This window comes from Pogona vitticeps, chromosome 1 (assembly GCF_051106095.1).
Source record: "Pogona vitticeps strain Pit_001003342236 chromosome 1, PviZW2.1, whole genome shotgun sequence".
In the NCBI taxonomy this organism is placed as follows: Eukaryota; Metazoa; Chordata; class Lepidosauria; order Squamata; family Agamidae; genus Pogona; species Pogona vitticeps.
Window position 1 is genome coordinate 252,971,840 of NC_135783.1, and position 25,394 is coordinate 252,997,233.

The following is a 25,394-nucleotide window of genomic DNA, read 5'->3' on the forward strand; positions in this document are numbered from 1 at the left end:
TAAACCGGACAACGTTACAGCAAGTTGTCCAAATGAAGAACGAGTTGCTGCTGGCGATGGTAGCAATAATCCGGATTATCTCGCTGAACTTCCCCGCGCCGAATTGGGTGAAAGAGCGCAACGAGAGACGACGGCACAAGAGCCGCGCAGGCGCCTCGGCCTTTCCCCTCCCGCTCCTCTGATTGGCCAGTTCTTACTCCTCACGCGGGGCGCCGTTTGTTACGCCAGTCCCTTCGCGGGCGAGGGAGGGGGGAGCAAGGTGGGGCGCGCGCGCTGTCCCACGCGTCGACGTACTTGGGAGCACTAACCGCTGTCCCTCCCTCCCTTTTTGTTTATTTGTGTTTTTTTTTCCCCTTCGTGGATGGGCGTGAGCCTGTGAAGGGGTGGGACGAAGAGAATGGGGAAACGAGGGCAGTACATCAGGAGAGTCGGAACTCCGCCCCGCGCCGTCATTACCACCACCATCGCCAGCAGGAGCCTGTCACGGCCCTTGAGTGGCGCGAGCCGAAGAAGGGCGCGCGGCGTTGAACAATTCCCCCCTTTCTTCTTCTCTTCCTCCTCCCCTTCACGAGGGTCTCGCGAGGCGCAGCCGCGCCCCCTTTTTGTCGAAGAGCCATGTCAGTCTCCCCCGTGAAGAGGCCGAAGATGGAGTCGGCGCTGGAGCAGCTCAAGCAACACACCACCGTGGTGGCCGACACGGGGGACTTCCACGGTGAGGATGCCTCCCTTCTTGCCCGGCCGGGCTTTTCTCTGCCGCGCTGGGCTTCCTTTTTCTTTGCTGCCGACCGGGCCTCTGGCGGGTGCGGCGGCGGCTTCTGGCGGGTGAAGGAGGAAGGAGAAAGGAGAAGCCGCAACGGGGAAAGTGCCCCGCGAAGGCCGGCCTTGCCGCCTCTTGGCTGGGCAGTCGCGCCAGGTTCCGCCGGTTCGGTAACTCCGAGGGCCAGCTCATCATCTGTCTGGCCGCCTTGTTTCTGCGAAGAGCCGGAAGGGAAAAGCCAGGCAGGCCCTTGTTGAAGCAGCGCCGGACCTCTTCTGCTCCCCACCTTGGGGTTGTTTTTTTTTTTTTTTTTAAGGTCATCAGGAAGACCAGGTTTGCGAGCCCCCCTCCCCCGTTGATTCGCCCTTATCCTCTGGTTTTTCGCCCAAGGGCAGCTTGCGGGGAGGTTGGTGAGGCTTTTTCTCTCCGCCCGCCTGCCTGCCTTGTTTGATCAAGAGAAATTGTACGAGTTCAGGCAAAATCCAAGAATCGAAACAAGACAAAAACAGATGTACGAGTTCAGTATTTACTGGCGTGACTAACTCGACTTGCAGAGTCAGAGCTAGGGATGCCCTACAAGTTAAATGCTCCCGAGTGCGTGATTGGGTTTCTGTTGATTCAGGTAAACTGGCTACACGTTTTAAACAGGGTTTCATGTGTGTTAGTTTCACTCTTGCCTTTTGGTGGTCAGTGTCACCGTTTGAGATAGTGAAAGCAAGGAAACAGTATACGTAGTGTCTTCTTAAAAGAGAGAGGGGGGACGAGATCTTGAGTTGAGTTTTACACTTAAGTTATGCAACTAAAATGAAACAATTCTGTGTACATTCGTTAATAAAGATATGCAGTATATCAGGAAGGGCTTTGTCTGTAGTTAGCACTCTAATTATGAGGTTCTGTTTATCTTTGTTGAGAATCCAATGGACAACTAAAACTAGTGTTATGAAGAGTCTTTAGATTTATTTATTTTTAAAAAGCCTTATATCTAGATCTATTTATGAAAGTTTTACTGTTTTTTAAAAAATGTTTTTATCTTTTACTAATTATAGTCTGTTGCAAATTTCTCTGGAAATCCTGCTGAGCAGAAAGACAATAAACAAATGCTTTAAATCAACAGTAAATATTAAAATTAAAATGAAACCTGTTTTAAATGAAGCCAATATGAATGTATTTACACTTTGTTTGTTTACTCCCCCTTACTCTGAAAAATGGGAAGCAAATGAACATTTGAACAACTAGCTGAAAACCAAGATGGGATATGTAAAATGTCAAAAGTAGCTGAGAGGAGCTAAAAGGACTGCCCTTACTGTGACACAGTCTGTTTGTCTGTCACATTATGGCATTTTCTAAATACGTATGGTGGTCTGGGGAAGAGATGGCAGTTCTTTCACTGCTTGTCACTTACTGAGGTTGCAAAAAAGTACATGATGCTGTGGTAAAGAATGTTGTAAGTTAGTAGTATAAGTGCTGCTGCATTGTTGAGAATGTCACATATGCTCATGAAGATACTGCATTTCTGTGGCGCCACTTGTGCAGCTTTGCAAAGTACAGTAATTTGACACGTGCTTCCTAAAGTAATTTGCATTTTATTTTATAATCTTGTTTTTCAGCTGCACATAGCTGCAGTTTCATCTTTTCTGTTTATTCTTAAATTTTCAAAATGGCTTCATGATTTTTGGATATTATGAAAAGAATTCTAATAGTATTTTCTCTTTTTCTGCATTAGACATTACATTACACTGTATGGATAGCAAGTTTGATTTTAATATATTGCATGATTCAACATATACTAATACATATACTAATGTGAACAGAGGTGCAAGGTGGCCCTTTGAACACATTTCTTACAGAACTTGCAAAATTTTCCTTCCTTTTCCAAAATAAATCCGTTCTGTCCCACTAACTGCATAGTGGGAATATATGGGTACAAAGAAGAGGAGCATGTAATATGCTGTTCTGGATCTTTATCTGGCTAGCATAACAACTAATGTATGTTTAGCCTCAAATATTGAAAGCTTCTAATCAAACATTAATTCAACACCAAGAGAGGGAAGGAAGCACTATGCCAAAATACAAAGGAAAACCCCAGCAGCACCTGTCTATACAAACATTTTCATAGGACTTCTTGCTTTTAGGCACACACATATAGTATATGGTTTCAATCCATGAAGACTGGAGAAGTTAGAAACATGGGTGCATGATGCCTCTTCAGCAGCATGAAAACCTGAGGCTGTCCGTTGTCTTTTGTGTGGTGGATCTGAATTCTGGATGGACTTGAGTGTAAATGCAAAGAGGAAGTGGCACACAGTACTAAGATTGAGAAAGAAGTGTTGAAACAAATAGTACTTCCTCATTCCTAATATGTTCACACACCGAGCAGCTTGCTTAACCGGACTGCTTAACTGATGATCTTCATTAAATTTGATTCCTAGATACAGTATATTCCTATCCAAAAACTTAAAGGAACTCACCCTCAACCATTTTGCCTTTTCTTTGAATATTGATTACTAATTAAATCATGCTTAAACTAAGTCCATATGCAAAAATAGGCAATACTTTTATAGACCACTAAAAATAATCACCCATCATCTTGCTTAAACCAAGAATTATTCAGAATCCAGTTTTAGAATGGTATTACCAAATGGTTCTCAGTGAACTGTATATACAGTTTAAAAAGTATTGATTGATGGCTGTTTATTGCATTTGAAGGAAAATGTCAATTGAAATGCAATTGCTGAAAATATTTCACTTACCTTGAAAGCCCAATTAAGGCCTCTATAAGCTGCTTCAACCTGATGGCATGTAACACAATTGGATAAATTATATAAACATGAAAATGTTCTTGTTCTTTGTATAGCTGAACATATTTTTCTTAGTATTTTGTATCTCTTTAAACTCACCTTTTTAAAATGGCTAAAGCATTTTGGTTAATCTTGTCTCTCCACATTCAGAAGCATAAGATGGTAGCACTGTGGAATTGATGCTGTTTCTTATTGTTATTTTAAAATGAGGTAAACAGATGAATTCTCATCAATGTGCTTGTTTTCTGTAGTTTTTTTATGGGCCATTTTTAAAAATATGATTTCTGCACCTGAAGTATTTCAATCAGTTTTACCATCTTATAAATTTGTTACCTCATGCTGTTGGCTTTAATGATCAGTCATCCTTCATCTTCTCTGCTTACTGGAGTTTTATGTTTATTATCTTTATCATGTTTGATTTGCCCTTTTCATTGAATCTACCCTTATATAAGTAATGTGTAGCCTGCAGAATTAACTTGTAAACCGCCCAAAGAGTGCTTTAAGAACTGTGGGCTGGTATATAAGCAGCACACTTTGCTTTATTCAATTCTTGTGTTGTTCAGCTCATCATTAATGTAGCTAGATTGCTAACTGGGGCTGGTCACAGGGATCACATAACCCCCTTGTTACAGCAGCTACACTGGCTGCTGATTCATTTCTGGACAGAATACAAAATGCTGGTTCTAACCTATAAAGCCCTAAACAACTTGGATTCAACGTGTCTTAAGGACTGTGGCTCCCTTTCTGAACCTGCGTGGCTGTTAAGATCATCAGGAGAGGCCTTCCTCTCAGTCCCATCACCTTCAGAGCACATTTGGTGGGAGAGAACCTTCTCTGTCACTGCTCCAAGACTTTGGAACTCCCTCCCACAGGAGGCCAGGCTGGCCCTATATTTGCTGTCCTTTCACAAACAAAGAACTTTCTCTTCAGACAACCTTTCCCTCAGTGATTGGCTGCCTGAGTGTTGACATGGGGCCAAAACTCCAGAAGCTTAATGAGGCTTTGGCCTTAAGAAAACTTCTTGAGTCTGGTTGAATGTAAAGCTTGGCAAGAGCACTCTGTTTGAAAGACAAGCCTTGAAACTAAGGACACTAGTTATGCAGAGCCTCTTATCAGACTACTTCCATTCCTCCCACTTAAATAGCAAAGTAAGAGACTTAGAGACTTAGACACGGGGAGAAAATGACACGAGAGAGTTCTTAGTGGTTATAATATAGTACCGGCATATTAGATATGGCTACACATATATACATAGCAATATACATTTGGCATAACAACATTCAGAGCAATAATGACATAGAAGCAAATGACCACCAGACTTACTGCTGAGTGGCAAAGGTCTGTTCTGTCTCTGTTACATTTATACCCAGAACAACCTACCACATTTCACCATTAAAGCTGGTCTTGCTTAACAATCATGCATAACATCAGCTTGTTTCACCTGTATGCTGTTAGTCATTCCATTGGTTTTTACTTTACATTCGTGACTCTGCACTTTCATTACAATATTAAAATTTAACTCCTTGTTCATGAAAAGAACAAAATTCTGACATTGAGTGGGTTTTTTATTGCTCTGAATGCATTTATGATAATACTTTTGTTTTAGTGTAACATTTGTTTGGTCCTTTTTAGTATTTCTACTCTGTTTCCCCGAAAATAAGACCTAACCTGAAAATAAGCCCTAGTACGTTTTTTCAGGATGCTTGTAATATAAGCCCTATCCCAAAAATAAGCCCTAGTTAAGTGAAACCCTGCCCTCCACCATTGTGCAGCATTGTGCAGCAACCAGAAGATGACATGACTGTAAAATAAAACATCCTCTGAAAATAAGCCCTAATGCATTGTTGGAGCAAAAATGAATATATAACTCTATCTTATTCTCGGAGAAACACAGTACTTAGCTTTCAATATGGCCTTTTATTGATGTCAGCCGCTTGGGTTGTTGTTAAAGGGAAAGGTGGGGTAAAATATTTTAAATAAATACATAAAGTAAATAAATGTTGTTGCCCTTTGACCTAAAATGAGATGGTAAATGTGTATCTAGGATGTATCGCTTCAGACTCCAATGGACCTGACATGACTGACTGGATCTTTTCATCAGTAGAGCATCATTGGGCAGTGCTCTTGTCAGGGAGGCTAATACGGCACTGATTTTGATATTGCCTTAGTTCCTGGTTAAAACTCTACACACACATACACAATTTTCCCAGACTTTTTGTCTAATCTGTTTCTTCTCCTCTGCTTGTGCTGCTTTCTCTAAACTTTCTACTCTAAACTTTCTAGTATATGGTGTGTATTCTTTAATTGTGTGCAGAACGTGTGTGTGTTTTTAAAGCTGCCCTAGAAATTTACAGTATTTAAAGGGTGGAGCAAATATCCCTGTAATAATGAGCTAACATATCAAAATTTCTAGATATTAGGAAGAAGAGTTCCACCCTTTATTCCTCTTTGATATCTAGTGTTGTGTCTGGAGGAGATTTGGTCACGAGGACTCTTATAGTTAGAAAATGTTGCAGCAAGTTTGCTGCCTAAGAGAAAACTAGGTTACTGTGCTTTTCAAGTTAGTTTAGCTTTCTGTCTCACTCTGCACAATAATTTGACAACTAAATGTGGCAACTGTTGCTATTTTTTCATTTCCATGCCTGGTTCAAGAAAAAAAAATCTGCTTAATGGTACTTGATGAGAATTTTTTGTTGGATTAGCTGTTAATTGTGTTGCACTGTTCCATTATATAGGTGTCAAAATTGTTGTCAAGGTGACTAACTCATTTTTATGGCTTATTTTGCTTCTATAGCTATTGAGGAATATAAGCCTCTTGATGCTACAACCAATCCTTCCCTGATATTAGCTGCAGCCCAGATGCCGTCCTACCAGCAACTGGTGGAAGATGCTATAGCACATGGGAGGAAACTTGGTGGGTGAGTAAGCCAGTTAATATTGAGATTTCACTGGCCTGATTTCTGATTATGGTATCAATGCTAATTTTCCGCAGTTCCTGCTGCATTGATTGCTCATCAGGTATTAGTGTCAGCCTCCAAATGATGACTAACAAAAAGACTAAGGTAAAGATTCAGACATGTTATAAAGAATTTGTGCCAGGTGTTCCCAATATGTTCTGCAACATAGAAACTAAACTCTAATTTCTTTAGATAATTTCTATATGATCTCTTATTTCTTTATTATTTTTCCACATTATTCATATAATTCTTGATTATCTGTCTCCAGGTCAGAAGATGATCAGGTTACAAATGCTTGTGACAAGCTTTTTGTATTGTTTGGGGCAGAAATACTAAAGAGGATACCTGGTCGCGTGTCTACGGAAGTTGATGCAAGGTATGTGTCTTAGAATTAATGTATCATCCAGATAATCTATTTTTAGAAGTATTGCATTCTCTTTAATCAGGGGTCTCCAAACTTTTCAGTATACACAGCATGTATTTTACATGTTTTCGAGGGCCAAAGGGGGGGAAATGGGGGGGAAAGGAGGGAAAAAACAGTTTTATAATGAATGAATAAGTTCTATTTGGATCAACAAACTTATATACGACAGAATGATGGAACTGCTTGTTTAATTTCAAAATATTGCCGAACTGAGGTTTCAGGCTTGTGGAGCCAATTATTAGAATGGACTGAAGATGCTTATTGGATAAATTTGCTCGATAGTTGGGCTTGACATACTTCATTCTTGAAAAGGTCATCCAGACACCCTATACCTAGTAACTGCCACCAATTTTCCTGTTTCTTTGTGTGCTTTTTATGAAAGCCTGATCCCTTCATTTCAATCTCAGTCAATGGAAAGAGTAACAGGTAGGCTCTCTTCTAATGTTTTAAAACATTTTATGGCTGCCTAGTTGTCTGTTCCAGCCCAGTTCCGTATTCTGGCATACTGTCATAACACAGAATGTAATCTTCTATTGGTGGAGAACAGAAAACATGGAATAGAAAATCAAGTGGCCTGGAAACACAGAATTGAACAACAAAGTTGCTATTCCTCCAGGTGCCCACTATTGTCACCTGGTAGGAAACAACCTCATATTATAGTAATTATGACTGAACACAATTGTCAGATTTGCTAGAAATGTTGAGAAGATTCTTCCCAGCAGCCTTCAGATGAGAATCTCCTTAATGTTCAGCAAAGATAGCACAGCTACTGAAAGATACAAATGATACATCAAGATGTGTGAGGGTGTTTTGTTCCTGCCCACAGGGAATTGACAAGCCTGTCTGCTTACTGTCTCAGAGTCAAAAAGTCAACTTTTTCCAAGAATGGGAGGTTTACAGATGCTGCTAGTAACAGCTACTAGGCAGTTTGCAGCCTGGTCACATGAACTTGGTGAAAAGCCTAAGAGCAGAAAGACTCCATGAACATGACAGCAGAGATCACTGGAAAGAGCAGGCTCTGGGCATTGAGGAGACACCTGTTTTCCCTCCGTCACCTCGGGTGGGCTTTCCAAGTTGACACTTTCATCCTCATGCATGCCCTCGTGTGGAAAAGAGAGATTGAGAAGGAGAGTTTTTGGCGCCCAGACCATTCTCATTTGCAGCCTGGAAAGTCACTTTTCCAGAGCGGAGTAGGAGGGGCATGGGCCACTGGAAGGCAGGGCCGAGCAGTGAGGGCAGATGACTCTCCTCACTTGGCCCGGGGGCAAAGTCCTCAGGCGGCCAGAAGCCCTGCCCACACCATGGGTTATATCACCTCAGCTCTCACCCACTCATGCAACACCTTGGTTCAGCTCAGCTCAGAGCCAGCTGGAGCTGCAGAGTCAGCTGCCAGCAAGCCGCGAGCCTTCAGAAGCCGGAACAAAGAGGCGAGCAAAGATGTTACTGGTGCCCCTGCTACAGCCTTGCCTGCCCGTCATTCCTCGCCGCCACCATGCGCTTGAGAAGGGAGAGTTGTTGCCAGGTGCTGTTAGGGAAGGCGGGGTGGGGTGGGAAAGGTCCTAGAGTCTGGACCAGGCCAGATAAAAAGGCAAAGCGGGTCAGATGTGGTCTGCGGGTTGTAGTTTGGAGACCCCTGTTCTATACAGTTAGAACTCCCATACCCTGGGATCTGTATCCATGGTTTCACTTATCTGCAGTCTGGAAATACTAAAAATATTAAATAAAAACAACAGAAATACATATTTATACATTGCAATTAACAGAACTGGCCACTAGAGGAAACCAGGTACTACTTTAGGTAATTGGCCACCATTTTGCCTAGTCTCTCACCAGCTTGAGGCAATTCCCTCTACCTCCCAAGCAATATCGTCACTACCCACCCTTGGTTATTGTCCTTACAGATACAGAGAGAGCCCTGGGTCCAACAAATTATAGGATTTGCTGTTATCCAAGGTTTTTAGTATCCATGTGGGGGGCTTGGACCCAATCCCTCATGGATATACAGATCCTACTTTTTAAGTATATTCAATTGCTAGTCATCACTGAAGGCCTCTTTTGTTCTAGCAACGGTTCTTTAGACCTGTGCAAGGTCTCAATAATTACATCTTAATTCCAGAACCACCTCCAGTGGTTCCCCTTTCATTCTCTCTTTTCATGGCTTTTTGCTGTATGGTGAAGTGCTTGACCTTTAGAAAGACCTTTGAATAAGACACTCGGAAGCCTTGTCTTAAGCCATTTACTGTGTTGATGCCAGAGGATGTCCTGGCAATGGTGGCAACAGCTGTTGCTGCTGCAGTGCCATTAATAGCCCCAATCATCTTGTTTAGCTAGGTGATTGGCATAACTATTAGAGGAAATTTGCTCCAGGTGAAGAAGCTGCTGTAGATGTTATCCATTGCATGCTGAGTCATGCAACACAGTATGCAACAGTTACTGTCTATGGTGATTTTATAATTTGAGGCAGTTTGCCTCCAAATGTTGCACCATTTGTGTTATGGTGGGATACCTAGGGAAGAGGATTATAGCCAATGCTTTATTTGACTATTCTTATGCTATTGTAATTGATTTTGATTTTTTTTAAATTGTATGTTGTATATTATATTTGCTTTCAGTTATTTGAAGGAAAGACAAGATGTAATTTTTAAACAATAAATAAAGCCAATATAGAAAAAAAGTTATGTGCATATTATGTTACCATTCATATACTTGTTGGGAAGCTGTAATTACTGATTAGGTCCCAAAGCCTATAGAACAGCAAGACAGATATATGCATGCCTTAAATGCCAACATACATAGGCATGAGACAAGTCTATGCATTTCTGTTGGTAAAATATAATGAAATTGATCTCAGGTTCCCTGGATTGCTAACACAACAGGACTGGTTTTGCTAAGATCTTTTGTTGTAAAATGTTGTTTAATTGGGCAGAGTAAGTGCCAAAAATAAAAATCTGCCAATGCACAATGACGCAGCAGTGTCTTTCTAACTAGTAATTGCATGTAGATTATCTTCATTACAGCTCCTTTTTCATAAAGAGTAGTGCTAACACAAGTACCATGTTTCCTGGAAAATAAGACAGGGTCTTATATTAAATTTTGCTCCAAAAACCACATTAGGGCTTATTTTCAGGGGATGTTTTCTTTTTTCATCAACAGCAACCTACGTTTATTCAAATATAGTCATGTCATCATCTTCTGGTTGCTGCACAATGGTGGAGGACAAGGTTTCATCACTTAACCGGGGCTTCTTTTGGGGGTAGGGCTTATATTACGAGCCTCCTGAAAAATGATACTAGGGCTTATTTTCAGATTAGGTCTTATTTTGGGGGAAACAGGGTAGTGTAAATTTAAAATAAAAACCTTATCTTTTAAAACTTTTCTTCCTTTGAAAGGTTGTCTTTCGACACAGAAGGCATGGTTAAGAGGGCCAGACACTTCATAGATCTTTATAAGGAAGCAGGAATTAGTAAAGATCGCATCCTTATCAAGTTGTCATCAACATGGGAAGGAATTCAGGCTGGCAAGTAAGTTTGTATCTAGTACACTGATGGAACACAATTATAAAATGCACAATTGATAATGGTTGATTAATATCAAAGTTGTCTGGGTAGGTCAGTGGATTGGGTACCTGACTGCAGAGACAGCAGTTGGAAGTTGGAATCCCTCTGTGCTTCCTGGGAGAACAGAGAGCCTGTGTAGCTTTGGGCGAGCTGCATAGTCCCAGAGTACCTCCCAGAGAAGGCACTGTAAAACCACATCTAGAAAATCCTTTAAAAATTGCCATAAGTCATTCTCTACTTGTATGTAGTTTGGAAACCTTATAGCTTGATTTCTGATATTAGCCATACTCAGTGTTTTTTATAGAATTGGAATTTTAACTGGAGTAGATATTGGGGGGAAAACATATATTTTAAAACCTAGTAATGTAGAGTTCTGTAACCAATCATGTGCTTTAAGTGCATTTTAGTGGAGAAAGTATGCCACCTCAGATGAATTTCTTTTTACAGGATTCTCGAAGAGCAACATGGGATCCATTGCAACATGACTTTGCTGTTTTCCTTTGCTCAAGCTGTTGCTTGTGCAGAGGCGGGTGTCACCCTTATTTCTCCTTTTGTTGGCCGTATTCTGGATTGGCATGTCGCAAATACAGACAAAAAAGCCTATGAGCCATCAGAGGACCCAGGTAACTGAATATTTGTGGCTCAAAAATTACATTTTAACAAAACTAAGCAGAAAAGTTTAGTTATGTGAAATAAAGTTCTCAAACCAGAGTTGAATAGTTTTGCTTAACACTGTTTTTCTCCCCAATTGCCCATATTCATTTACATAGGTGTGAAAAGTGTAACTAAAATCTACCACTACTACAAAAAGTTTGGGTACAAAACTATTGTGATGGGAGCTTCATTTCGAAATACTGGAGAAATCAAAGCACTCACTGGTTGTGACTATCTGACCATTTCGCCCAAGCTTCTGGGAGAGCTCAGTAAAGATAACAGCAAGTTAACACCAGTCCTCAATGTCAAAGATGGTAAGCTTTATTTTGTTTTTGTGTACCATATGGGAATGATAGACTTGGATATTATTCTACTAAAAATAATTAAGTAGGGTAACAGGCTGACAGTGGTTCATGACTGCATTATTGTGCTTAATTTGAATTGGTATTTAAACAGTACTTTAATTGGTTTGCCCTCTTACTAACACAGTGGTCTGAGCAGCATTCTTGACTTGGTTGAATTTGACTTATAGTTAAATACTGCATGCTGAGGAAATATTTCAGATGAAAGAAGATTACAGGATTGAGGTGGGTTAGGATAGCTTAATCTGTAATTTACAATCTTTAATTTTTTCAATGATCCGTAGCTTATAACAGTTGATTTTTTTATTTAGTTGTACAGTGGGTCACTGGACAAGGTATAAATAAGTCTTCATTATCTAGATCAGTGGTTCTTAACCTTTTGTTACTTGGATGTTTTTGAACTGCAACTCCCAGAAACCCCAACCAGCGCAGTTGGTGAAGGCTTCTGGGAGTTGCAGTCCAAAACTCCTGAGTAACCCAAGGTTAAGAACCAGTGATCTAGATTGTTGTGACACTAGGTCTTTTCAGGCATTTTCTATTACTGTATTTTATCCATGTAAAGAGGCAAGCTCTAGCAGCTCTCTCTGTTCTGTTCTAGCCCATTTTCTACACTTGGTTATGGGGACAATGAATTTGAATGGAGAGAGCGCTGCTATCTACAGATCACACTTTCTGTGTGATTTGGGAACCTGACGTCCTGATTGTGCGGAGAAACGTCATGGATAGTGAGGCTCTCCTCCTTGAGACTCATCAACCTCCATGTGTAGAGTAGTGATGGAGGGTTGGAGCTAGAGTGTTATTTACACTGGTCATACTTGTATAGATAATACCTGAGTAAAACTATTGCAGGTGTTAAGAAATTCTCCCATGCACTGGTGTCAGCTCATCTTGAACAATGAATGCCCCAAAACAGGGCCAGGAAAGTTGTGGACCTGATCTTTTAGCTATTTTTAGACTACAGCTCCCATCCAGTGGTACCTAGATAGTGAGATGTGATGGGAATTATTGTTCAGCATCTGGGAGGCCACGTTACTTAAAGAAAGGGTAGAATAGCATGTTTACTTCTCTATGTAAAGTGTTGAATCATAAGTAGTACCTTCTTTTGAGGAGCAAGAAGTATGGCAGAAACAACCAAATGAAGCTCAGTTTTGTTTTGAACTCTGGATAGTTGGTTGGTTGGTTTCTGCAGGGTGATGGGATTTTTTTATGTTTTATTTTTGGCAGGCATCTTCTACAGGTAGAGAAAAGCAATGCTGTATAACCTTTAGTTAATTATGATGGGAACAACTGAGGCCTGGATATTCTTTAACAGCCATTTTATACAAATCACCTGCTATACTTCTGAAATGGAATAACTAATTTTATGCTTTCCTCAATTCAGCTCAGACATCCAACTTGGAGAAAATTCATCTGGATGAGAAGTCATTCCGCTGGCTCCACAATGAAGACCAAATGGCTGTGGAGAAATTGTCTGATGGAATCAGAAAGTTTGCTGCTGACGCTGTTAAGCTGGAACAGATGATAAAGGTAACAAAAAAAGTTTTCCATTTTCATAGTAATGTGTCTCTGGTCCCTTATAGTGCATATTAGCATGTGATGCTGCTTTTCTTGGGACATTAGGTCATATTACAAAGGCTTACTTGCCTTTGTTGTATTTATTCTTGTATACCAGTGCTTAATATAGATAGAAGAATAATTTGACAGCAGATACCATGTGCAAGTAATCGGTGAGCACTTTTTAGGGAAGGTTGAAGGTTTAACTATATCAGTTTCAGCACATGTGTAGGGAAAAGCTGTAAGTAGTGTGGTTCAGATGATTGGAAATGTTTCCCTAGATCTTAAAAAACCTTTCAATAGTTACATTTCATGAAGTTTTTAAATTGCAGCAGTGCTACATCTAGAAACTGGTTATTTTTCAAATAACTGAAAACTTTGCACCATGTTTAGGCCGCTAGATCTCTGTGAACTAAAAACTGGGATATACATTTGAAATATTGTTCTGTGTAGTATTAGAACTCAAGGAACCTTCAACACTAAGTTTATTGAAACAGTATATTTTGAGTCTTTATTTGCTCTTACAAGGTGCTTAATTTGAAACAAATAATTACTTTTACAACTGACAAATGTTGAACTCTATTCTGGAGCTGACTACGAAGTTACTGTTCTAGAACTATTAACAAACTTAGTAAAGGTCTGTATTTTCTCCTTCTTTCAGGATCGCATGTTCAGTGCTGCAAATGGAAATTAGGCATGCCAAGCTTCTTGGATAACATACTGATGTAAAAATGCCTACATGCTGCATAAGAAAAAAATTCTGTATTCTAGGCTTTTTATATGAATCTGCAAAGAGTGAAGAGATTCTGAGTTTGTGGCATTTTAAAATATTAACATTGATATTATTATGGGAATCCAGTGGCTAGGAATTATATAATTCTTTTCCACCAAGATTGTAAATTGCCAATAATTAAAGGACCAATTGTTGTGGAAGCGGTTTTGTTTAAAATATTAGTAATAAATACCCTGTATAACATTGTTTTGTTATTTGTACTGCCATGAAGAATTTTGGAAATTAAACAGCTCAGTCCCTTATATTTTGCTGTAACATACTTTGCTGTAACATACTTGTAGTGAAATAGGTTTGACATTGCATTGAGACAGTCATCAAAATTTGTAAACAGATTCATTCGAATCTGTTTTATCAAAGAGACTTATTTGACCCTGCTGCTAGCACACCATTTTACCACGCCTCCCCTCTGCTTGTGACATCACCCTAACTACTTATTAATCTTATGGGAGTAGATTCCATTGAGAAATACAACAGGATCGCTGCTGTTCACATAGCTTTAGCAGTTCAGTAGGACTACCCTGTGAGGTCCCTTTTCTCTCCAACCTATCATTTACCACCACCCCCAAAAAACATCATTCAGATAAGATTATTAATCTACCTCCATTTTACGCATCTGTCGAAGAAAAACAGTACAACTATACAAAGAAGTGTCTCAGTTTCCACCATTATTAATCTTGAATACAGTTAATGTATCAGTAAGAAACCTTTATCTTGCCAAATATTTTATAAAAGCAAATCAGATAATTACATAGCAAAAGTATGCATAGTGTAGTGCATTCACTTTGTTCATCTCTGGGGAAAGGATACACAAAGTTTGTTTGATAAAAGATGAAGTAAAATTGGTCCAACAGCTGCTACAATTCTTAGAAACAGACTAATTACAATGGAACAATGACCAGTCACATGCAATAGATTAGATATCTTTTAAACAACATATTTAAACCATTAACCCAGCCAACCTCACAGTTACGTTTTCAACTGTTTGGTTTCCTTTAAAAGAAAATCAGTTTGCATGATTTCTCAGTAATTTCACACTTCATTGGACTGAAGCTTACATAGATTTCCAAGTAAATTCAGTTCTGCACTAATTACAAAGTTTGAAATTCAGTTAAACAATATGAAAATAGCATGGAATCAAATGATTTCATAGTCTTGTTTTCTTGATATGTTAGATTACTGCGTGTATAATTGATTGTCATAAATATGAATTTGAAAGGCCTAGTTTAGGTGCAATTAACCTAGTTAACCGTGGTTTATACCAAGGATGAGTATAAAGTAGATCATTTTGAGTCATGGGTAATAGATCTACAAGCATGTCTCACTCCTACTTATATTAACACTACAGCCACATAATCTCTTTTCACTCTAAATTATAGTGACGTAAAAAAACACAGGGCGATTGTGAGTGTTCCTTTATGTACTGCAATAAGACTCAGCTGCGTTTTATTTGTGCTCTGATTTACTTAATTCTTGCACTGGGCTTTAGCTGGCGGATGATGGTATTCCAAGTAGACTCAGTATAGATTGTGCAAGCTTTAGATCTGCACAACACTGGTTTAAACAAATTTGGATTTTAGAGGAACTTTTGATTAATTTGAAAGCTTCTGCTTTCACTTTCTATTGAGGGATAGTGGGGCATTAAAGTAAAATTCAGGCCTGAGCAGGCTTGCTGACAATCATTGTTTCCTCTCTTGACTTAATCAGACTTTAGGATCTAGAAAAGTGAGTGTAGTTTTTTAAACTATGGAAAAACATTAAGGTTATATTGTTTCAAGTTTCAACAGTTCACAATGCTCTTCACAAGACTTAGAATCCCATCTCTAAAGAATCCTGGTTTTCTCTTCCACAAGTTGACAGGATATTCACAGGTTCACACATGAACATTCAGGTGTCACCCAAGCTGAAGACGTTTTCAGTATTCATCTCATTATTAGACTTCATTTTCTGCTGAGTGAAACATGATGTGAAATAGGTCACTTTAACCAGGAGCTTACATCAATATATGTATTTTTTCCTTAATAATAGATATCATAACCTGCTGAAAAAACCCCTAATAGTAATATAACTGCCATCAAATCAATTCTGACTTATGTTAATCCTTCCCAAGACTTTCTGGGTAAAGAAAACACAGAAGTGGTTTACTATTTCCTTTTGTGGGCACTTTGGGATTATGTAGCTCGCCCATGAATACACAGGCTGGCTCTTCTCCCAGGAGGCACACTATTTTATCCTGATTCTGCTGTGTTTTTACACGTGCATGAGTGCAAATATGGAAACTGCACAGGCCTACTGAAACTAATTATTGAGTTGTCCCACAATCAGACATCCAAACAGCACCACGTTGAGTGGCTTCAACTAACTGCTGCAACTTATGGACAATTTAAAATCCAAACAGGATTCTGACCTTAGTATTTAATTCTTTCATAAAATATAACTGCAACAAGCACTGACATTCATTTGGGGTGGTTTTACTAAATATCTAAGAAACTGAAGGAACATGCCTGCATAGATATCAAATCCAAGATTCGTTATTACCCATTTTATTGGCAATTTCCCCCATATTTTCTGACCTGCCATTGCAGAGAAAAATAAGATTCTGTACAGCTGCAAGTGTAGAATTTTCATTCTGTCCCGTAACAAGGTGTCTGTCCAGCACCACATGTATTGCATCTGCTTTACTGGCTGCATTAGAAGAAAAATACATATGCATGTCTTAACTTGATTACATGGTAGGATCCTCCCTGTCATGCTTCATACCTACAAGAAACTACACACCATTTTGTTGCTATTCCTTTTCAGTGATTTAAGACTGAAAAAATTTACATGCTTTGCCTAACTATTTTCAAAGTATTTACAGTATTATTATTCTTGACAACTTATAAAATCCATTAAGTATTACAGTAACACATTAATAACATATGTGACGACTCAGACCTGGATCAGGGTAGACCACTGGCCTTCTAGATTCTTTTGGACTGGAACTCATTATCCCTATCTATAACCAATAGTGAGATAAGCCAGAATCAATCCAGTAAATCTGGGGTGGGGGGACTCTTCTCTACTTTAGATTATGCCAGCTGAGTGAGTTCACATGCTAACATTTCCTTTCAGGAGCAAGAGAAACAGAGTTAGCAATTTCTACTTATATTTAATATTCTCTTATTAGCTTAGAAGGAGAGAGAAAGTGTTGGATCTAAGATTTGTCACAGATCTTCTGCTTTCATTTAAACTAAGATTCTAAACCAAGGTTTACTCTTACATAATCTGAACCAGAGCACAGCCTGTCCAAGCACAAAGAAGGGTTTTATATTCAATGTTAATAGGTCTTCCTGGGTAATATTTTGTGACTCAAGATACAAAACTTTGAACACTAACTCATAGTTTAATAACTAATCTTTTAAAATATGACCCAATTCATTGCTGTGTGTGTGTGAAATTAGTTTATCACAAATTCCACAATGAATGTGTGTGTGTTCATATTTGCCTCTTATAACACAAAAACCCACTAATGCAAGAACCACAGCAGTTCATCTTCATTAGATTCTGAATACCACAGATTACTTCTAGAACAGCCAGAAGTAACTTGATTAGAATGATGGCCTACTCAGGAAAAGTATTCAGGAAAAATCAGCCGGGATCTATTCCATTAGTTTGAGAGAGACAGCACTGTGGAAAGCTGGACAAATATGGCCTCCACAGTGCTGCATGTTTTACCACAGACTGACAGGTGGATCTAAGACCATATTAAAACATACTGGTAATCTTTACTGTTAACAGGCCTCTTAATGGGTGGTGGTGTCAAGTAGAATGTTTTGCAATTAGGTTTCTGTTTAGGTAACCTATCATTTGATTTGGTTTAAACAAATTATGTCCCCTCCAATTCCTTAGGTGAATAAAATGGTCATTAACGGGTTGGTGAATGAAACCAAAAAGGCACACAGAACCCTATATTGTATTATGTAAACCTTGACATTCAATAATTTCTGTTTTTTGGTGTGTGTGTTTTTAAATTAGAGGTTCCTCATTATCAGAGGCTGTGCCTACACTACAACGTAGCTTTTGTGTAAATCTCATGTGATGGATCCATGGTTTTGGCAGACAGTTCCACAGGATCTACAAAATTATTTTTTTATCCCTGTGCAGCATTTTAAACACCAGAGATTAAGGAAATTTATCTTACAATACTTTTTGGGCCCCACAATGTCTTATGGTTTATTTTAAAATACTACAGCCTATACATGTCTTTGTGATTCTGCTCATGCATTTCTTTTACTAAATGTGGATTAAAAAAATCAATGGCAACAATGTGTGTCAAAAGAACATACCACTGAAAGACGCTCCTGAATCTTTTGCGAAGTCCTCAACAATGATGGGTAAACTAGCAAAACTAGTTAACCTTATCAGTTCATATACAGAAGGCTGGAAGAGATAAGAGAAAAACATTTAACTAGTTTTGCAACAAAATATTGCTAAATCTCTATAGGAAGATTATTACACAAGGTGTATCTCATCCCTGTGGGTTATTTGGATTATTTAATAAAGAACAGAGGACTAGGTGGACCTTGCTCTGATGAAAATGACAATTCCTAACCAGGAATACATAGTCAGGATGGCTTCATAAATGATGAATTATACCTTAACTATTAAAAGATACCAGCAAACATAGTACTGTAGGAAAAACCATAAGAATATGCAATTCTAAAGTGACCCCATCCCCTTCAAAGGTCCTTAATTCTTCTGAGACTTGACAATAAAACAGTACTGAGTAAAATTTTCATTTCAATTTCAATAGGTTCCCCAACAACTGCCAATTAAAACAGCACAACAGTTATAGTTTACATCTAACTTTCCTAGCAAAATCCATCTTGCCATGAAATTTTGGGCTTTAAATTCTTCACATCTGATGAAGGTCCTGCTCCACAAAAGCTAGCAAATTGTATGATGATTTTTTAAGGGTCTAAAAGAGTTGCCTGTTCTTCGATTTGTATTTTGTAATGACCATACGGCTCCCTTTCATTTTAGTTTGCTCATAATGACTGTATCACAATTTTATTGGGATTATTTCTCAAAACAACCTTGTTACTCTTGTGGCTAATAAAGCAGGAACTAAAAAAAAGGTAATAGACACATCTGTCACTTGGCATTTGTCACCTTGAATTTAATGCCACATATGTGCCAAATCTCACAAAAACCAAGTGGAGAAGTAGCTTGAGGCAGATCTATGACAATAATCTAGGAAATGCAACAATTCATAAAATATTGGTGCAAGCTATTATCAGAGAGGTCTCTGCATAATAAATTATCTTTCTTTATAACACTATGCATGAAAAAGACACTGCTTAAACATATTACATCTTCTTACCCCTGTTAGGCTGTATTCTTGGAATACCCAGGATTTATCCTCATTTGTCGCACAACACAAGGCAGCAACTCCATGTCCAATAGCACAAATAGGCTCTACAAAGAGAAACGACTGTAATATAATGTAAAAATGCAATGTAAAAATCCCTGTGTGTAATACCTAGAAAAATTACAGTGGATTTTCCTTCAAGACTTGTAGTTATTCTACATAATATTATTCTAACTTACTGCAAATATGCCTGAAATTTATGTAGGGCATTCAAACATTAATAAGGAATGCTAATAAGCTTAACTCAGAATTACTGACACCTCATTGTCAGCATTGGTTACCTGGGGGAAAGGAGCTGAGTAAGAAAATGTCACAGGAACTATAGAGTTGGTATTTGCAGCAGAAGCAGTGTATATTGGAATCCAAACAATTATATATCATACATCGTCTGCATGAAATCATATATTAACTGAACGAGAATTTGCTAGCCATATTCTCAATAGTTCTTTGGCATTCTTGGACTTTCACTCTAGCTGGAAATAGAGACATGTCTCACTTATAGCACTTTTTGCATGCTTCCAATTTTAGAATGTAGAAAATGTATGGAGCAAAAGCCCCAAGGAAGTTTACCTACTATTCTCAGAGCTGAAATGCTGTAGTATTCTAGCCAAATAACCACTGTTTGCCAGATCTGTCACAGCACCAGGGCAGTCAGGAATCAAGAGAGCATGGTATCTGGCACCTATACAGAAAGGACAAGCAAAGCACAACTTTTTGTTATGATATGTTTAAGTTCTATTCATTTGAAAACTAGGTAAAGACCCTAAAGGTTCAGAAGATGTACAGAGATGACTTTCTCCTAAGGTATTTCCTGCCATTTGCTCCCCTAGTTTTCAGTGACAGTGCACTGATGTGCATGGATTTTATCCTATCTCATTTAACAATGGGTTTTGACAACTGTCCATTCTACTTATGTTGAAATGTAGAGTCCCAGTGCTCTGAGCAAAATTTGTTTATCCCCCTGTGCTCCTTCACTTTAAATTCCTAACAATCTGACTCTTGTAAGGGAAGTGTGGAGGATGTGAAAACTTCTTTAGCTTTCCCTTGTTCTTTTACCCATAAAGACCACTGCCACATTTGGAACAAGGGATGGAGTGAAGCCATACCCCATTACCAAAGCCAATTACAACCTCCAGGACTTGACAAGATAAAGGAAAGCTTTAGAAACACAATCCTGGGACTGATATCAGAAAGTCAGTGCTCTCTTCCCCCATTATGCCCAGTCAGCACCACCAAATGTTAGACTTCGTAATCCACAGCAGCACAGTCTGCAAGTGTAGATAGCTGCCATTCCACAATGTGGGGAAACTAATGGCAATGTAGGATTACATGGGGTGAGAGAGTGATCTCATTGTTTTGTAAGCTAAAAACATTGGCATCTTTCCCTCTCTTACAGATAACATACATATTAAGTTGCAAAGGAAAAAATTATCTTACCATCAGTTGATTCTAGCTTGGCAGGATTTGCATAGGACTTCATACGGAAGTCCTGGATCCAACGCATGTTTGCCTCAGTAATCCCAGTGAAATCAATTGACTTTCCCTTAAAGAATCATAGTTTAAGACTCAATGAAAACAAGTATGTCAGATAACACTTTTGAGTACAACAGTCAAGTTAAATGCAAAATTTTCTGTATAGTCAAGATTTTATGACAGAGGCTATTACTGTAAGCTATAATATAACAACAACATTTTCGTGTTGTAGAAGAGAAGAGGCCAGGCTTTTCATACCTAGAAAGCCCTGAAAAAAGAATCGCCATGAGTCAGAACTGACTTGATGGCATATAATTATTATTATTATTATTTAAACTTTGAGACATAATTATACAAAACAGTACCACAGCTTAAGCTTATTTGTGTTTACCCCAAACACAAGTTATATGTATAAAATTAGTTTTCTTTTTGATTTTTTTAATGTTTCTATTCAAAGCAAGAAATCTAGAATCATTCTGCTGATGGAAGGCCTCTGCTCAATCAATTTTCAGAGCATCCCCTCTTCCCTTCCTTCACACCACAACTTATTCTAGTCATCCCCAACCTTCACTGTAGCATTTTTAGGGGGATGGATGGTCAAATAACTCCTATCAGCTCAGCTGTAGATGTGTAATTCTAGATTCATCCCATTATATCTGTATTGTTTTCTAAAGTAAGAATCTGCATGCGTCATGGAGAGACAACAGAACATGATAGAAGAGGATTCCCCAGAATAACAGGGGGAGACTGAACATGACTTCCTACTATCCAACAAAAAGGAGTGGGTGATGAATGTGCATGCAACAGCAGAAGACAGTGGACTGTTTTGAGGTCCATTTTAAGGGCCTCTGAGTTCTGACAAGGAAGAGGACTGCTTCTTCTCCGACTGGAAAGCCTTCATGCATGGTTCTCAAAAAAATCCTTTCTCCCCTTCTTCCAAAGAAAGGCTGGTAAAGTGGAGGGAGGCAGGATTTGAACTTGCATGGCCTCCAGCTCAACTTTTCCAGAGCTGAAGTCCCCTACAAACACACAATTATCTCCTTCAGGAAAGGAATATACTCATGAAAATACACAGCCCTCCACTTATTCTATATATGCCTTAATACAACAGTTTCAACCATTGTGACCCACTCCACAATCAACATTAATAGCTCTTACTTACCCCTGGGGTAGCAACCTGTAGATTGAAAGCAGAGCTTGCCAGTGTAAATGAGTGAAAGAAGGAATCAGCAGAGACACCTGGTGAAGAAAAATAAAACTTTCTGTGTGGGAGACTTTTGAAGGGAACATTTTCATAACACCCTTTGATTTTTCCTGGTAGTTATTTTACTCTGGCAAGGAGCATTTCATAATATACAATTTATACTGACAATTAAAAAAATAAAAACAAAGGCTACAAGTTGTTTCCAAACATAGATGAAAACTAGGCATAACATAAGGACTACAATCAGTAACAACTTGAATTTAAAACTACGGAAATAGAATTGCATCAAACATCTTTTATAAGAAGAAGAGGGATATATATTACAGGGGGGGGGAACCCACCTTCTGAGGTTATCAAAGGAACTGAGAGGCATACAAGTACCAGTTGGGTGAATTAATTATCAGCTGGAACAAGCATAAAGCGCCTTCCAATTCCACAGGTACACAGGGGCAGAGAAAGAATTTTAAATTCGTATTATTAGCCAGGACAAGCAATCAAGAGTATCCCAAACGTTGACGTTTTCCAGCATACCGATAGGTATGAACGGCGTCGCTGGTCCCTCCCCTCTGGCGCCTGGCGGGCTTTCTGGGCAAGGGCTGGAGCTGCCCCTTTCTTTCCAGTCGGGGCCTTTTGCGAGAGAGAGAGAGGGGGGGAGACAGGGAGGGGAGCGACGAAGCGCCGCCGCTGACAGAGACACGCCGCCCCTGGGAAAGCCCTTTCCCCGGGAACGCCGGTTCGCACCCACCTACTTTCCCCGGAAGCCTGGAGTTCGCCTCAGCCCGCCCTGGTCGGAAGGCGCCCGCATCCGCGTCAAGGCAAGGCAAGGGGAGAGAAGCGAAGAAATGAGGAGGCCGGACCCGGGAGGGGTGTGTGTGTGTGTGTGTTTCGGAATGGATGGCCGGGAAGGAGCTGCCTGGAGAGGATGGATGGATGGATGGCCAAGCAAGGAGGGAAGGGGGGACGCCCGGCTGGCTGGCTGGCTGGCTGCCCTCACCTGCAGTCGCCGCACTGGCCACCATGAGGCACGTCGGTTTAGCGAGCCTCTCCGACATGGCCGCGGAGGGGACCCCCGTGACAGAGGAAGCCGGCGGGTATCTTTTCATGCGCTTCTGGGGCTGCCCGGAAACGAGGTCTCCAGCCGCGCCTAGAGGGCAACCCCTCGCTCCGCCCAGGTCGCTGAGAGGCCGCGCTGACACTGCGCAGGCGCAACGCGCGCGGCCCCGCCCCCTTCCCCCCCCCCCCCATGGCAACTGTAGCCCGGCGATCAGAGGCGCCCCGAGCTTCCCGTTTCCGGGGCGCTTTCGCTGCTTTCTCTCCCGGATGGCCTGAGAGTCTTGCAGGAGTTGTTGCTGCTGCTGAAAGGGGGGCGTGAGGAACCTGTGGCCTTCCACGTGATGCTGGACTATAGTTCCCATCAGCCCCACAGCCACCGTAACGAATCGTTTGTGGACGATTTTTTTCCATGTTGTAACAATTTGGCTTGTAACTTTGTTTCTTTGAAATACTGTGTAAGCCTCTTTCGATCCTTCGGGAGAATGGCAGCAAGCAAGCAAAAAAAAAAAAAAAAAAACAAGCAAACAAATACTGTAAATGCACCTTGTAATACACACAAAAGAGAAATAGAAGGTTAACGTCATAAAAAGCAAAAGAATAAACACAAGCGGAGCCAATGTCAGTGAAAACAATTTGGGCAACAGAAGCATGAAAAATGATAATAAGCACTGAAATAGTTTACAAGACTGATTTGTAGCGATAAGTCTTTACGAAGCTCTTCCTAAAAGCCATAGGGGTGGGAAGTCATCAGAATTCTGTCCCTGTTCAGTTCTCATTCATGATAACTGGGAAGAGGGGAGTACCCTGTACTGTATTGTGTGAAAAGGCCTGTGAAAAGAGCACAGACTAACAATTTTAAATCAAGGCACTGGTTTTTGTCCAAGGTTTTGCTTTCAAACAAAGAAAAGCATATCCAGATATATGATCATGGACTACGCCCTTATTCCATGTATTGAAGTATGGTATGTTGTCACCATTGGACAGCAATGTGAGTGAGGTTTACAAAGTGAGGACACCTCCTATAGCTCCAAATTTGTCTCTTGTAAGGAAACTGAATAGTCTACACCTGTAGGCAGATACACATGTAGAAACAAGTCTTCATACAGGGCAGATAGTAATTGCCTAGGGATGTTGCCATACCAACAATGCATGAGAGTGGGAAAGCATAATTAGAAACTGTGTTTTCTGTATCACTGAGTCTGGCCACGGGACACAGAGATGGAGGGGTCTAGCCCTTCAGCACTGCTGTAGCCTTTTCCACGCGTTTTTCAAGGTGGAGACAGGGAACAGTTTTGTGACACCGCCTCCCTGAAATACACCTAGTTTTATGAGACGGTAACCTGCTTCAGACTACAAATAGGAACATATGTGATGGAACTTCCCTCTCACACAAAATATCTTGCATATAAAAGACATTATGCCAGGAGTAAGGTTGGATTAAACCCTTCCATCCTAGGCTGTAGTTTGCTGTAGACTGGGGATGTTTCCTTGAAAGGAAAAACATTCAATCCATTGAGCTGTCCCATCTGCAGCCTGAAGACAACCAAGAAACCAATTTACATCCTCAATTGCTGATTGTGAACAGGAGGCTTAACAGGGAACAAGCGATGGCAACCACTTCATAGCTGTCAGCAGTTTCTGTAATAGGATGGCCACCTACCTATCACCAATGGAAAAGCAAAAGACAGTGATCTGCATTATACTTTACAGTACTGTACCTGTAATCCGATTGAAGAAGGTGGCATGGTGGCAGCTCAAGTATCTACTAAATCTGCTGTCCAGATGCTCATATTTATGGAAGGACAACTTCATGGTCCCTGATTTCCCTCTTTATGGAGATTTATTTTTAAATCAGACTTGGAGTGGGCAACCCTTCATATAGAGGACCTCTTAAGATAATGTCCTGTGGCAAAAATTCAAGCAGAGGACTGTCCTCCCTAACAGGATATATATGTGGTCATCCTGTTCGAAAACCCAACATCAATAAGAGATCTTGTTCTAAAACATGTCATCTTGTATAGCAGAGATGGGGAATCTGGCCTTCTGGATTTTCTGGAATACATTTTCCATAGTCTTTTACCATTGGCTGTGTTGGCTAGGGCTTTGGAAAGTTGACACTGAAAACATTTGAAGGGCCAACCACCAGTTTTTTACTTCTGCCATATAGAGGAATAGTGCTGGGAAGTTGGGGGTATCCTTCAAGGAAGAAGGACCAGCAGGTGACCATGAGGCAGCTGCAGAGCAAAGGCCATAGAAGCAAGGCTTGAATGATTAACACTGCAGATGGAGCTTTTGTTTCAGGAAGGACATGCATGCCTAAACACACATCCCTTGGCAAGGATCCAGCACTACCAACCAAGCAAAGCATACAGCCATTGTGTGGGGGTAGGACAGGGAG

At 40.1% G+C, this 25,394-nt stretch overlaps 2 protein-coding genes across 4 annotated transcripts; one reads left to right on the top strand and one right to left on the bottom strand.

Moving 5' to 3' along the window:
* Nucleotides 1–437: 437 nt before the first annotated feature.
* Nucleotides 438–14,098, top strand: TALDO1 (transaldolase 1). 2 transcript variants are annotated; one of them, XM_020784132.3, is made up of 8 exons: nt 438–712; nt 6,350–6,473; nt 6,781–6,888; nt 10,326–10,457; nt 10,941–11,116; nt 11,264–11,461; nt 12,891–13,036; nt 13,725–14,098. In XM_020784132.3, the coding sequence occupies exons 1-8, from the start codon at nt 616–618 to the stop codon at nt 13,755–13,757; spliced, it is 1,014 nt and encodes a 337-aa protein (XP_020639791.2). In that variant the 5' UTR covers nt 438–615; the 3' UTR covers nt 13,758–14,098. The 2 variants fall into 2 exon arrangements, with proteins under 2 accessions (XP_020639791.2, XP_078239785.1); XM_078383659.1 differs by lacking the exon at nt 438–712 and adding an exon at nt 1,039–1,379.
* Nucleotides 14,099–14,561: 463 nt separating this feature from the next.
* GATD1 (glutamine amidotransferase class 1 domain containing 1) lies at nt 14,562–23,125 on the bottom strand. Of its 2 annotated transcripts, none has more exons than XM_020784134.3 (8): nt 22,938–23,124; nt 21,902–21,978; nt 20,704–20,809; nt 19,841–19,948; nt 19,219–19,313; nt 18,182–18,275; nt 16,427–16,538; nt 14,562–15,800 (listed from the first exon to the last, which is right to left on the bottom strand). In XM_020784134.3, the coding sequence occupies exons 1-8, from the start codon at nt 23,044–23,046 to the stop codon at nt 15,794–15,796; spliced, it is 708 nt and encodes a 235-aa protein (XP_020639793.2). In that variant the 5' UTR covers nt 23,047–23,124; the 3' UTR covers nt 14,562–15,793. The 2 variants fall into 2 exon arrangements, with proteins under 2 accessions (XP_020639793.2, XP_020639792.2); XM_020784133.3 differs by having other exon boundaries at nt 15,471–15,803; nt 22,938–23,125.
* Nucleotides 23,126–25,394: the final 2,269 nt, after the last annotated feature.